At 47.2% G+C, this 14,339-nt stretch overlaps 1 protein-coding gene across 2 annotated transcripts in view; it reads right to left on the bottom strand.

Annotated features, from left to right (window-relative positions):
- Positions 1-6,420: 6,420 nt before the first annotated feature.
- Positions 6,421-14,339, bottom strand: part of KAT7 (lysine acetyltransferase 7) — a 33,845-nt gene continuing 25,926 nt past the window's right edge. For both annotated transcript variants that reach the window (XM_059148866.1, XM_059148867.1), the window contains 5 exons: positions 13,941-14,081; positions 12,758-12,851; positions 9,913-10,059; positions 9,177-9,283; positions 6,421-8,144 (listed from right to left, as the gene is read on the bottom strand). In XM_059148866.1, the coding sequence (XP_059004849.1) occupies positions 8,043-8,144; positions 9,177-9,283; positions 9,913-10,059; positions 12,758-12,851; positions 13,941-14,081 (591 nt within the window). In that variant the 3' untranslated portion in view covers positions 6,421-8,042. The remainder of the gene's footprint in view (positions 8,145-9,176; positions 9,284-9,912; positions 10,060-12,757; positions 12,852-13,940; positions 14,082-14,339) is intronic.

Raw genomic sequence — 14,339 nt, 5'->3', positions numbered from 1 at the left:
CTTAACATACGATGTTCCAATTCCGTTTCTCTCAAGTACACAGACCACATCCTATTCATCTTTAGCCCAGTGCCACTGCTAGTGCTTGCCCGGTGAGAGGTCCTTGGAGAGTATTTTGACAAAGGACTCACACTTCCTGTCCTCCAGGAGTCTCTGTCTCTAGAGAGCCACACTTCACACAAGCACTTGAAATAAATAATAGCAGTTACCGCTTCTGGAACGCCTATCCTGTAGTTCTTGGACTGTGTGTGTCCCAATGCTGAACTCTTCACCTACTGCCCCAAGGCCATTCCTCACTGTGGTGGGCAATCCCGCAAATGGTGCTTCCCTGTACTCTGCTGCTCCAGCTAGAAACCTGGGAATTACCCTACGCTCCCCACATGGAATATAGAAGCCCTGGTTCTTGGTTTCTCCAAATTCATCTCCAATTCCTACCCCCTCCACTACCACCCTTAATACAAACCAGTCTGGCTTTGCCCGGAAGGAAGAAGCCCCGGGAGACTTCCTTGCTTCCCATCTTATTGCCAGACCCGGCCCATCCATTCTTCACTGGGAGCCCGAGCTTTTAAAATGAGAAATTGGGTCATGCCATCCCCTGCTGGCCACAGTTCAGCTTCTTGGGATAAACCTGACAGTCTCATGAAGGCCTCCAAGGCCCTGTGTTCTCAGGTCCTTCCCCCTCCAGCCAGGCTTTCTTGAAGGCCCTCACATACACACAAAGGACCCCCTTATACTGGGGTCTGTCCCTAGGCATCCCCACTGTCTGAACGCTGCCGCCATCCCTTCACTCCTCCTTGGACTAATTCCTCATTGTTTTTTGTTGTTGTTTTCAAGATTTTATTTTTTATTTATTTGGCAGAGATCACAAGCAGGCAGAGGCAGGCAGAGAGAAAAGGAAACAGGCTCCCTGCTGAGCAGAGAGCCAGATGCGGGGCTCGATCCCATGACCCTGAGATCATGACCTGGGCTAAAGGCAGAGGCTTTAACCCACTGAGCCACCCAGGAGCCCCATTCATCATTGTTCAAGTCCTAAAATACAGGCCCTTCCTCAGGCAGGGTCCCCTCTAGTTCTGCTCACACAACTTGTCCTTTTCCCTTCGTGGCACTGATCACAATTAGAAATCACATGTATTGGTATCTGTCTCCTCCAGAATGCAAGGTCCACATCTTTTTTGTACAAATAAGCATTGGGTACACAAATCAGGCATTCTGCAAGGCAGATTTCCTTCCACAATTATTATCCACCCCCTGCGATGATAAGCCATGTGCTCAAAGTTATACAGGAAATGGCAGAGCCAGGATCTGAGCCCAGGTGCCTTCATGCCAACACCCAACCTCTCCGTGCTTTACTTGGTCTACACCATGATCACACAGACAAGTCTCAGGCAGAATTAAGACTTCACAAGGAATTCCAAGGGGCGCGTGGGTGGCTCAGTCAGTTAAGCCTCTGCCTTCCACTGAGGTCATGATCCCAGTGTCCTTTGATGAAGCCCTACATTGGGCTCCCTACTCAATGGGAAGCCCAATTCTCCCTCTGCCTGCCGCTCAGCCTACTTGTGCTATCTCTGTTGAGTAAACAAAATCTTAAAAAATAAAAAGAAAAAACTTCACAAGGAATTCCTTTTTAGTGGGGCCAAATGAGTTGGTAGGAAGGAAATTTCCGAGAACCTGCCTCCATTGTACCAGTCGTCTGGGAGGCTCCTTCCAGAGATCATTTTAGGAAATGTTACTGTCTTCCTCTAGGAAAACTCCCACAGGGAGGATGTTTTGAGAAGCTCTGAGGTCAAGAAACATACTGATACTTTTTAACTTAGTGTCTTCCAAGTTCTAGGACTACAGTATCCTTTTTGCCCATACTATTGTGTTCAATGCAGCACACTTGGGGGTAGGGGTGCTATTGTTAGTGTTGGATTTCCCAGCAAAAACAGGAAAGGGGACAGATGAAGGCAGCTGCACTTTGAGACTAGGTATCGTGGAGTGATGAAAGCTAGGTAGGCGGAGTCCACTTATGGACAGACTTGAAAGCCAGGATCTGGGACCTTAATGCAAGAAGCACTAGGGGGGCAGGGTGCCTGGGTGTCTCAGTGCGTTAAGCCTCTGCCTTGGGCTCTGGTCGTGCTCTGAGTGTCCTGGGATCGAGCCCCTCATTGGGCTCTCTGCTTGGCCGGGAGCCTGCTTCTCCCTCTCTCTGCCTGCTGTTCTGCCTACTTGTGATCTCTGTCAAATAAAATCTTAAAAAAAAAAAAAAAAAAAAAAGGCAGCACTGGGAAGCTGTGTGGTTGAGCAGGGGTGATGAGCCAGGTCTAGAGGGCAGTATATCCTTCTCTTTTCTGATCCACTTCTGTAAGAAGAAGCTAAGATTCCCAGGCCAGGCAGGGACTTTAGAAGCAATCTGAGTGACAGTGAGACAAGCTGAATGGCCAAACAGGGCTGGAATGGGTTCCCAGGCTCCCATTGTATGGAGTAGGAAGAGCGCCCCCTGGAGTTACACAGGGTAGTGGCCCTCGCCCACCCATTTGGTTCCCAGTCACACGCAATCAGCTGACAAGAACCTCTGGGGCCAAACTGAATTCCAGCTCTTTCGTTTCAAAAGTTCTCCTCCTGCATTTCCCCATTGCTGTGCATGGAGCCATCCCCAAACAATGAACGGCTTACAACAGTCTTTCTCACAATTGCGAGGTTGGCAGGACTCAGCTGCATTTCTTTAGCTAACTGTGGGGTCAGCAGGGGTCACCGCTGAGGCCGCACTCAGTGGGGAGAGGTCTGGGATTCGGGTGCTATCGTCTGCAGCTTCTTGGTCCTCTCCCTCGTGGTCTTTCTTACACAGCCCTCACTGTTCACAATAGCTCAAACTTCTGCTTTCGAAAACATTTCTGGTTTCCAACAGCCAAAGTGGAAGCTTGCCTGAGTATCACATTCTATTAATCACTTGATTAATCAAAACAAGTGAAAAGTCCAGCCCATCCTCAAGAAGGAAAAAAGTCTTACTGGGAGGAGCAGAACACATACCCAGAAACGGGAGAAATTGCTGGTGGCCTGCTCTGGAGAGGACCTACCACACCAAGTTTGTGTGAGTGTGAGTGTGTAGCTTTCTAATAACTCTGGAATACACACACAGTGCTGTTCCCAGAAACCAGCACCTGGTTAAGAGTAGCTTCTTGGACTGAACCAGACTTGTAGAGGATAAAGGTGTTTACATCTCACGGAGAGGATATGGGAGGGGCCCCTAAGCTAATGTTGCGCAAGAGGCATGTTATTTTCTCCACTTCTGGGCACAAATAAACAAACCCCCCAGCCCCCAAAGGGTAGCAGCAGGACCTACATGGACAGGGACTGCATAAGGCAGGAGAGACAACCAGCACCTGGGACATTTGTCACCACCGGGGAGTCCTTTGTCTCCTTCTCGGTGACATTCATTGGCATTTTGTTGGAAGATGCCACAAAGGAAGTGGGCAATTACACTGCCCCCAGCAGCAGGAAACAGTCTGGAAGAGGCGGTCAGAAAAGTCTGTAGCAGACAGTTCTGGGGTAAAACCTGTGGGTCTAGTACTAGCATTCCAGGATCCCCGTAAAGAGCAAGATAGTTTCTAGGATTCCTAAAACACACCATACATTCAGCAAAGGAGGTTTCACTTTATTCTAATAACATGCAGAACCCTGGGCTGCATTTTGTATATACACACACTTGTCAGGCCGTGGGAGGAAGTGGAGAGCCAGGGAGTCAGGCCTGCTCCCCTGGTGGTCACTTGGCTTCACTAGAGGGGACCTGTCATTTCAGCCTGCACATATAAGCCCATTCAGGGCCTTGGGGTGAGCTAAGGCAGGGTTCATACCTGCTCATGATCACTTTCTGTTTCAAACCAAAGTTTCTTTTTTTTTTTTTTTTTTTTAAAAGATTTTACGTATTCATTTTAGAGAGCGCGACAGCAGACTCCTCACTGAGCAGGGAGCCTGTGACTAGGTCCCAGGACCCTGGGATCATGACCTGAGCCAAAGAAGTCACTTAACCGAGCCACCCAGGTACCCCAAACCAAGGTTTCTTATATGACCCCAGTGTAGGAATGGACTTCAAAGGCTCAATTTTCTGAACAAATCTGTGCCTATTTGCCTCATGTGTGTTCAAGAAGATCCAATGCTAGGGCTCTTCTCAGAAGTTCAGAAGAAAAAAAAAGGTAGAAAGGATCACTGCCGAGAGCTACACTGCTTGATCTGGGCACCGCTCACACAAACCCTGCTTTTGGAATGCCTTTCGGCTTATCGATTGCTCTTCAAATACAGACAGGTTTAAAACTTCCCTTGAAGTTACTAATATACCTCTAAGATGCGCTCCACTCCACTCCGTCTTCCAGAAGGAACGTGTACTAGAAGCAAGCTGTGGTGTTTTCTACTAGCCTTTCACATGGAGCCCCAACCTTGACCTGAACCAACTGCCTTCACATCGATGCCATTCAAGGCCGTTCCTAACTGGAGGCAAGCAATCTGCCCAGAACTGCAGGGACAAAACAAAGCCAAGTCAAAAGCGTCCTCCTGCTCCATAAAGGGCAAACCATCTTGTTAAATAATTCCTTGCCTCCCTATTCTGCCTCGAGAAACATGGAAAACACAGCAGCGTCAGAGGCCTCATTACAGCATCATGAATGGGTTTGGAACCTGAGTCAGGGCCGGCTTTCCATAACCCAGAGGCAAGACCTCTGGGCCTCCAGCTTTTCCATGACTTAGACGCAGAGAATACCCACCTTACAGAGGTGTGGGGAGGAGAGGAACCAGTCAAGCGACAGTGCTTACTGAACTGCTTATTCCTGAATCAGCAGCAGTGTCAGAATGGGGAATAGTGGCTGCTTCCTGGGTCTCTGGTCCCCCCAGTGCTACTTACAGGATGGACTAAAATCTTTCATTTGAAAGCTTCCACCAGTTTCATCATTCCCCTGGTAATGGAAGCCTCTAAAAGCACAGGGGCCTGTGGCTGAAACCAGGAAATCTAACTAAAAAGGAAAGGATGATTCATCACTACAGAACTAAAGTAGAGAAAGCAAAGAACAGAGAGGACGGTGAAGTGCTCAGGGAGGACAGACCAAAGGGAGTTCTCGGCCCTCACTGCTGTCACCTTGGGCTCCCGGCCTCCCCGTGCCACTCCAGTGCGTTTCCACTGCGCCGGGGCTGACATGAGGGTCAGAGGCAGTGGGAAGGCACCCAGCATGCCAAGCATACAGGAAGTGACCAGCACATGCCAGGGTCCCCTTCTTCCTCCAAATACAGAGTAGGCATTTCTACTTCAAGGGTTTCAGAAGCTCCACCAGGAATAGCTCTGGACCTGCTCTAAGGAAGGAGGGCTGCTCTCCTGCAGGTAGTCAGAGGGGCCAGTCTTACACAACACTGCTACGGAAGTAAACACTCTGTTCCCATACCTGAGGGATTTAAACCAGAGAAACCTTCCTTTTATTTTTCGGTAAGGAAAGTCGGATGGCAACAGGGGGTCTTGGGGGCCCGATGCACAAAACTTCAGGTGCCCTGACCTCTCAGCACCCAGTCGCATGGTTAAGATCACCTAGCCCGATGTTTTTGAAACATGAGGCAGAATTTCCCTTTGATACAAGTATGCAGAAGAGGGAGATCTGGGCATACATCAACCTCACAGTGTAAAAAGGGTCTTTTTGTAACCTCATGCTTCTCTTCAACCTGGTCTCTGCCCCTAGTACATGGCATACAGGACTCTAAACTTACAAAAGAGAAACTTTATTCACTGGGATGGGTTCTCAACCCTTCCATGGTGAGCAAAAACCACCCCGGCAAATCCAACTTCCAGTGTCCAGATAAGTGCTGGCCCCAACTGCCTGCCCTGGGTAAGTGCCACAAGACAAGGGGTCTTTCAGAAATCCTCTCAAGCAAAGAATCCATGACTGGAGGGGACAATGCTCACCTAATGGCAAATGAACTCGGAGACAGGGATAAAACAGCCTGCACCCCATCCCAAGTATCCGCTGTACTCCGTCTATCCTAACTTCCTGCTGTGCCTATGCCCTTGAAATCACATGAAAATGAGCTCAAGATTGAGTAACAAACACAGAGGTGTGAGGCTGGCTCAGTCGGAGGCACATGCGACTCGATCTTGGGGTTGTGAGTTCAAGTCCCATGTTGGGCATAAAGATTAAAAAAAAAAAAAAAGGAATATGGTCTTGTCAATGCTATGTGTACCTCTTAGCTGCAACCAAGCAAGGCAGAGAGAATTCATCCCACCAACTAGACAAGTTAAGAGTATTGCTCTCTATAGCCTGCATCAGAGCAAAATTCCACAGCCACAAACCACATCCGTCAACAGCCAGCTCACTGCTGGGGAAGATAAACGCCAAGCATGCTTGCCATCAGCAGCACGTTGGCTGCCCCATTTCCAGACTTAAGGAAGAGCTCCCGAGTGCAAAAGGCTTGAGCAGAGAACATGCTTTATTGAGGAGTAGATAGAGAACAGCACATTCTACCACATGTGGGGAAGGGTTAGCTTCGGTCAAAGACCTTTACCCCTTAAGAAAACCCGCAGTGAAGTTGCTTTTGGATAAACGTTAACAGTGACACTGAAACTGGCGGGGAGCTGCCACCGAACATGCTTAAAAGGAGCTCCCCGCAACCCACAGTGAGTATAAGTAGTGTACAGAGAGGACAAGAGAAAGGCACAAATGACCAGAGTCGGGACCGTGGGGAGGGCTCCACACTCGGACAGCAGTGTTGGAGGAGACCAAGTCGGGAAGGGGAGCACATGTCCTACATCCAGAGCTGCCCCAAGATAGCGGGTTATAATGAGCTGGAGAAATTAGAGGGAGCGGCTCTTCCTTTGCTTGAGACCAAAAATAGGAGAGCAGAGACCCAGGCGGGGAACGGTGTCAAATCCCAAAAAGGAAATGGAGTTCTTGGAAGGGCAGGAGCACTTCGGTTCAAGGGAGGGCGAGGCGCGGTGGGAGAAGCAAATGCTGGGTGGGGGTGGGGGGTGGCTGTGGCACTCTGCCTTGCGGAGTCAAGGGCTGAGAGGAGAGCTGGAAGTCAGGTGCAATCATTTCCTACTTCTCTGAGGAGGTTCGGGCAAAAATCAATGCAACTGAGGCAGAAATACAGGTGTGCCAGATCCAAGCGACAGGTATGGGGGGTGGTGCGGGGAGGGGCAGTTTCTGCAGTCTAATGAACCCGTTAGCATGCAGCATGAGAGGGAGAACCAGACACTGTTTGGCCCCTGCAAATGACAAAAGGGGCAGGGGATCACAAGAGAGGAAAACACTTAGGGCTGGGCACTTTCTGGTGAGGCAAAAAAGGACTCGTTCCCTTCCACCAACACACAGCCCACCGGTAAACTCAAATCAAAGTACAGAATCACCACCTGTCAATTCTCCTCTCCATTTCATTCGGATAAATTATGTGCAGTTGCCAAGACGAGTCCCTGGGAGAGGCTAAAAAAATACTGGTCTCTTGTAAGCTTGACACTGATCAAAACCCGGCCTCTTTCAATAAAAATGGTGGAAAAAAAATTTAAAGTGAGCTAAACTCCGAAGGGAATGGACCCCTCCCAGTACACAGAGTCAGAAATGTTATCTCTTCCCTGCTCTCCCCCCACCCCCCAAAAAACCACATGTAAGGAGGAACTAGAAAGGTCCTGGTGGTGGCAAACCATGGTCTGGAAGTCTGGTGACCCGGCAGCAAGAAGCACTAGTACAAAGTTTAGAAGACACAACACAACCTCGTGGGGCTAGAGGACATGAGGAGAACCAGTGACTGGACAGGTACAGTACCAAACAGAACACCTTGGGTCAGTGCTACGAGGGATCTGCTCTCAAGTCTAACAGAGATCCCATCCAGGCAACCTCACTGAGGCCGAAACAGCAGTTCCTCAGAACCAGCGTCTGCAGTGAACATGAGGGTCGGAGCCAGGACAGTCCTGAGGGGGATGGCCTTCCCAAAGGATACTGTACTTGCCAATCACAAGAGCAACAGAAATGACAGACAGATCCCTAGGGTACGGATTCCTACTGCTGGGGTTCGCTGGCTCAGAGTAACAGGTCACTTTAAGTGCCCTTGGGAGGGGTCCATTTTAAGCAGCTTGGATCCATGGTTTTATTGGAGTTGGATCTTTTGGCCTCTTTGGCTATCCACTCGTCAATCAGGTCCTGCGGGAGAACAGGAAAAATGACTTTACACATTCAACGAAAATGTCTTTATATACGGATTCCAAAATGCCTGTTAGTGAAGGAGGAATCTCCAAAGGCTTAACGATACACTATGGAGGGAAACAGGTATAAAAAATTATCTTTTGATTTAGAAAATGCTTTCCTACAAATAAATACCCATTGCTGCCGACTCTGTCCTCAGAAAAAACTGAAATTATTCACCTTTCCTTATAGGTTTGTCAACTAAAACAAATTAAAAGCACTTACATGAGGGACACCGGGGAGGCTCAGGAGGCTGGGCAGCTGACTTTTAGTTTCGGCTCAGGTGGTGACCTCAGGGCTGTGAGATCAAGCCCAGCATCAGGCTTCATGCTCAGATTATATATATATATTTTATATATATATATATTTCAAGTGCACTTCCACAAAGATATTTTAAAATATTTTAAAGTGCACAAGCCCTGGAGTTTGTGAGGATTCCCTTCAAACAGGTGGGGAATTTGCTCCAATCTAAGAAAATCTTTAGGACAAAAGTGCTGTGTGACACAAAGCTGCTTAACTGAGCTGCTTTGCTTGTGTCATCCAAATCGGAGACAGGAGCTCAAAGCTTCAGATAAAGGGTAAGATAAGAAGTAAGCCCAACAGGCATCACTGCATGCTCAAAAAAAAAAAAAAGAGAGAGAGACCCTATAAAAGGTACATGTAGGCAAATTCCATTAAGAGAAGGCTAGGGACACCTGGGTGGCTCAGCTGGTAAAGTGCCTTCAGCTCAGGTCACGGTCCCAGGGTCCTGGGATCGAGTCCTGCTTCTGGCTTCCTGCTCAGCGGGAAGCCTGCTTCTCCCTTTGCCTGCTGCTCCCCTTGCTTGTTCTGACAAATAACTAAATAAAACCTTAAAACAAACAAACAAACAAAAAAAAGAGAGAGAGAGAGAGAGAGAAGGCTACTTTTAGGGTATTAAGGCCCCATTTTGCTCTGCTACGTCTCAAGAGACATTCAGCACTGAGCCAGCAGCTGACAAAAAAACTTTACCTGTCTCTTTAAAACTAGGTGTTTTCCTTTCCAGTACTTGAGCATCTGAAGGGCTTGCAGAGTGCTGACAATGTCCACAGGATTCACAGCTGTCTCCTGGCTAATTTCTGAAACAGAAGTGCTACTGAGAACCAGACCAAAGTACAGACCCACACCTCCACTGACCCCCACCAACCCAAGCCCCTCACCCCGCTTAGAGGAAATCCAGATGATTGGAGTCATATACTTAACCCAACCTGCTCAGAAAAAGCTTACAAAGCACTTATTTGACGGATCCTAAGAACTATGAAAGAGAAACCCAACAGCAAGAAATCACTCTGACCCGTACAGAAATCAAGGTCAAAAACAGACCTACTTTCTTCTACCCTTACATAAATAATACAGGCATATCTTATCAGGTCCTACATTTCCCAAAGAATTGGGAAAAAAAAATTCACATTCTTCTTCCTTCTGGACTTTCATTTAAGAACTAGTGTTAACCACTCCAGGTTTGTGAAACCAAAATCATATGGCCATTCCCAAAGGGCCAAATGCTCTGGAATCCTTTGGCACTTTTGGGAGGGTCTCTGCAGTGGCCTGCATCCAGGGGTCATCTGTTCTCCTGTTCAGATGAAGCACTGAGGGGAAGCTTTCTCTTTGCAGGTGACCAAGCCGACCAGGGCCAAGGAAAAAAGCTGGAATGTCCAGTGCCATTAACATCTTGGGTACCAATGATCCTCAAGAGCCAAAAACCAACCTTTGATAGAAATCTCTTTGCCTTGGAAATTATGCAGGTAACGGAGAAGCACTTCTTTCCAGTAACTGCGATAACTTATGAGCCCCAGGTCGGAGAGGGGACGTTCCGGGGAGCCAACTTTTTCTTCCACTTTGGAAAGCAAGTAACCTACCGAGGAACAAAATGCAGACACTGTATTTCATCCTAATGGCAAACACTGCTACGCCAACACAGAAAGCTTAAGGACAAGCTGCTTCATGGTACCAACTAGGGGTCAGACATTCAAGCTGGGACAGTGACGTAACAGAGTGCTGCCTTGGGCTAAGCCAAAAGGGAAGAATGGTGTGTTCGCATTTAGCTGTAATAGACATTAAGAAAACTCTGGAAGGCTTCACAAGATAAAAATGTTAATAACAACAGTAATAGGTAGGTGTGCGCTGGAACAGAGATGGGGAGCCATTTCATTAAGTCACTTTTTATGTATTTTGAAATTTTTCAATTTTAAGAATAGATTATCTCAGTACTGAGTATCCTGCAGCCTCTGGCTCTAATATCTGAACGTCTAACATTACATATTATGGAGACGCAGTCCGCAAAATGCATGCTCTGCAAAATGCTCGTGGAAAACTAATGGGCTTTTGATAAATAAATAGGAAAGAAATACAAGAGATGGGAGTGGGAACTTTTCAGATTAAAAGGGATTTACAAGCTACATCTATCAATCCCAATGTATCACTCTACTTGGAGCTTAGTAAAAATAATTACATGTGCGTTTTCTTTAAAAGGAAAAATCACAAAATTGGGGTAGTCTGAACACTGTAACTTCGGCTATTAAGTAACTTGGGGAGGTTTGGATTTTTTTTTTTAACATGAAATAGAACTTATCTCTTAGAGATGTGAAAGTAACAGGTTGAGAATAGAAGTAAAACAAGACTGACCATGAAACGTTAATCATACGTTACAAGGGCTTTTATTATCTAACTATTCCACATTTTTTTTTTTAAAGATTTTTATTTATTTATTTGACAGACAGAGATCACAAGTAGGCAGAGAGGCGGGCAGAGGAAGCAGCAGGCTCCCTGTTGAGCAGAGAGCCCAATGCAGGGCTCGATCCCAGGACCCTGTGATCATGACCTGAGCCGAAGGCAGAGGCTTTAACCCACTGAGCCACCCAGGTGCCCCTATTCCACACTTTTATATATGTTTGAAAATCTACATAAAATCAGGTTTATAAAATAGGCGTCACCTGTTCCAAGATATAGGGCCCCCCTCCTCCGTAGGCTGTGTCACTTCCTGATTTCATCACTTCTCGCAGCTGGAAGGCAATGGACTGGAAGACTAACTCTAAGAATTATAATTCTGACTAGAGTGTTGTAGGACAGGGAACACTGAACAAAATACAGTTGACTCGCATCATTTATACATGTGTTACGTTCTGCAAAGTCATGGCAAGCACTGAGTTAGCGAACACTGAACCACTGCTCCTAAGGGAACCCGTCATTATGGTTACCTTGTCTTAGGTGTTTCTGTTTAACAATACCTTTTAAAATATACACGGTTGACTCATTAGCATCGAACTCCCAACCAACAGCACAACAACCTGTCGTTCTGGCACTACACCTAGAGGCCATTTAAAATTAGCAACAAGGGACTCCTGGGTGGCTCAGTCAGTTAAGCATCTGCCTTCAGCTCAGGTCATGATCCCAGGGTCCTGGGATGGAGTCCCACTTCGGGCTCCCTGCTCGGCACGCAGTCTGCTTCTCCCTCTCTGCCTGATGTTTCCCCCTGCTTTGTGCTCTCTCTCTGACAAATAAATAAAATCTTTAAAAATTATTTAAGTAAATAAATAAATAAATAAATAAATAAATAAAATCAGCAACAAGGGCACCTGGGTGGCTCAGTCTGTTAAGTGTCTGCCCTCAGCTCAGATCATGGTCCCGGGGTTGTAGGATCAAGTCCCACACTGGGCTCAAGTCCCACACTTCCCTGCTCAGTGGGGAGTCTGCTTCTCCCCCTCCCTCCTCCCTCCCCCACCCTGCTCATGCTGTTTCTGTCTCAAATAAATAAAATCCTTTAAAAATTAAAGGGGCACCTCCACAGCTCAGTGGGTTAAGCTTCCGCCTTTGGCTCAGGTCATGATCTCAGGGTCCTGGGATCGAGCCCCGAATCAGATTCTTTGCTCAGCAGGGAGCCTGTTTCCCCCTCTCTCTGCCTGCCTCTCTGTCTACTTGTGATCTCTCTCTGTGACAAATAAATAAGATCTTTAAAAAAAAAAAAAAATAAAATCAGCAAAAAAATGGACAAAAATATGAAAAGCATAGCACTAACACACTGAAAAAAAACATGTGTTTACATGGAGAGCCAAAACAAGGCACCTGCTTGTTTGACCAGAGCAGAGAAAATGTGGGGACTTCCTTTTTGCAGCTGTATGCACGTCCACAAGTGACTGTAGACGTGCCAAGAGTACAGATTTGGGGATTAAAAATAAATTTAAGTAGGCAAATTCCCAAATACAGAATACACTACTAAAGAGGCCCAAGGCCTTTATCAGGTCCATGGATTGCCACTGGACTAGTCCTTACAAAACTGAAATCCCTAATCCAGGAACAGATTTGAAGCCTTCAGCATACATGTGCTGCTCCTGGTCTCAAATGGGGACAACCTTCTGTCCTATCCCCTACATGCCCCACCATCTGGTAGCGACTGAGGCCTGCATTCACTGAAGGTTCCAGGTATACCAGCTGACCCGGGACCTTCAGATTCTGTCCACACATTTGTCCTCTTGCTGCGTGCCAGGAACCAGAGACCCAATTGCTCTCATCACTCCCGCGGCTTGCGGAGCTCAGGCCGCAGCAGTCGAACTTACTGAAATCGATGAGCATCTTGCCATAGCCCTGTCTCATGTACTGAGGCATGGTGAGGATACACGACACGTTGTAGTTGAGGAATGAATTCTTTTCCTATAGTCAAGAGCAAAATAGATGAGAGAACGTTAGGAGAGCTTGGAACCCAAGTTGTCAGGAGTCCCACAAACAGAAAATAAGGCTGCTGGCAAAATCTCTGGTCAAGGAAACCAGGGAAGTGGCTGTCACACTCACAGCTGTTCCACCCACACTGGTTACAACAATGGCCAAAGCCAGCCATGCCAGGCTCCCCCTTGCTCAGAGACCAGTATCAATTTAAGGGGGGCTGACGGAGTTCTTTCTAGTCAGAGCAAGGCCAGGAGGGGCTGACTGTGGAGTCGGTTAGGGCATCCCTCCGTAAATGTAATTTTTCAAAAGGGGACTGGCTAGTGCTAAAGAGAGGGATCCCCACCAGGAAGCCTCCAGTTTGCAAGGGAGTGAACAAACACTCCCATCACATACTGTCCAGTTCCGTTTATGGAAAATGTTCATGACAGGCAAACTCCTAGAGCCAGGGGGCTGGCGGGGGCTGGCAGCGGCTGAGGGGCAATGGGCAAGCCTGCTTGATGGGGTAAAGAAAACAGAGCAGGGGGCTCTGCGTTGTTGCTGCGCTATTCTGGCAATACAAAAGCCACTGAGGTACAGGCTTTAAATGAGTGAAGTGTGTGGCATGTGAATCAGATTTCAACAAAGTTCCTACTAAAAAGTCAAAAGCAAAACCTGGCCTTCAGCTTTCAAAAGCAGAGTGGTGTTATCACAGAATAAGCCCAGCTAGAAAACCAGGCAAAAGGAATATATTCCTGGTTTTAGGCTAATAACAGAGAGCAAAGCCAGGAGCGTTGGCCTGACTACAAAATGTGGGCTTCGGGGTTAGTAGGCAGGGCCTTGGCTGGTAATTAATAGGCAGCTCTAAGCCACAAGTCCAGAAAGGAATAAACCAGAAGCTTTTAATAAAGAATTGCATACTTCCATTAAACAATCTTTGATACATAGATTTCTGTGACACCTTCCCACCCAGTCCTTAAGAGAGGGCTGTCATCATTGCCTAGGGTCCGGCCTCTTCCTGTCAGTGATCTGTGTCCCCAAATGCCAACATCAATCACCCTTCTGGGGCCAGTAGCTTCTTAATCTCCAGATCCTGCTGACCTTGGAAAAATATCCAATCAGGTGACAGCCGGTGTTGTCCGCTTCTGTCATAACATAAAACAGGAAGGGTTCCACATCATAATATAATGTCTTGTGGTCCAGAAAAAGCTTGGCCAACAGGCACAGGTTTTGGCAGTAGATCTGGAAGCAGAGAAAGAGAATTCATGCATGGGCCAGTGATTCCTCAACTTATCAGATAAAGGCCTAAACCTAAAGATCCTATCATCGTTGTTGATGAGGCAGAAAGTGTGCTTTGGTCAACAGCAGAGTCTTATCACCTCTACAAGGGGGAGATGCGAGGTGGAACAAACTGCTGCTGGGACCTGTGAATATTTTTTTTTTTTTTTTAAAGATTTTATTTATTTATTTGACAGAGAGAGATCACAAGTAGGCAGAGAG

This window comes from Mustela lutreola, chromosome 15, assembly GCF_030435805.1.
Source record: "Mustela lutreola isolate mMusLut2 chromosome 15, mMusLut2.pri, whole genome shotgun sequence".
Lineage (NCBI taxonomy): Eukaryota > Metazoa > Chordata > Mammalia > Carnivora > Mustelidae > Mustela > Mustela lutreola.
Note: the sequence above shows the minus strand (reverse complement) of the source record. Positions and strands in the feature narration are given on the sequence as shown.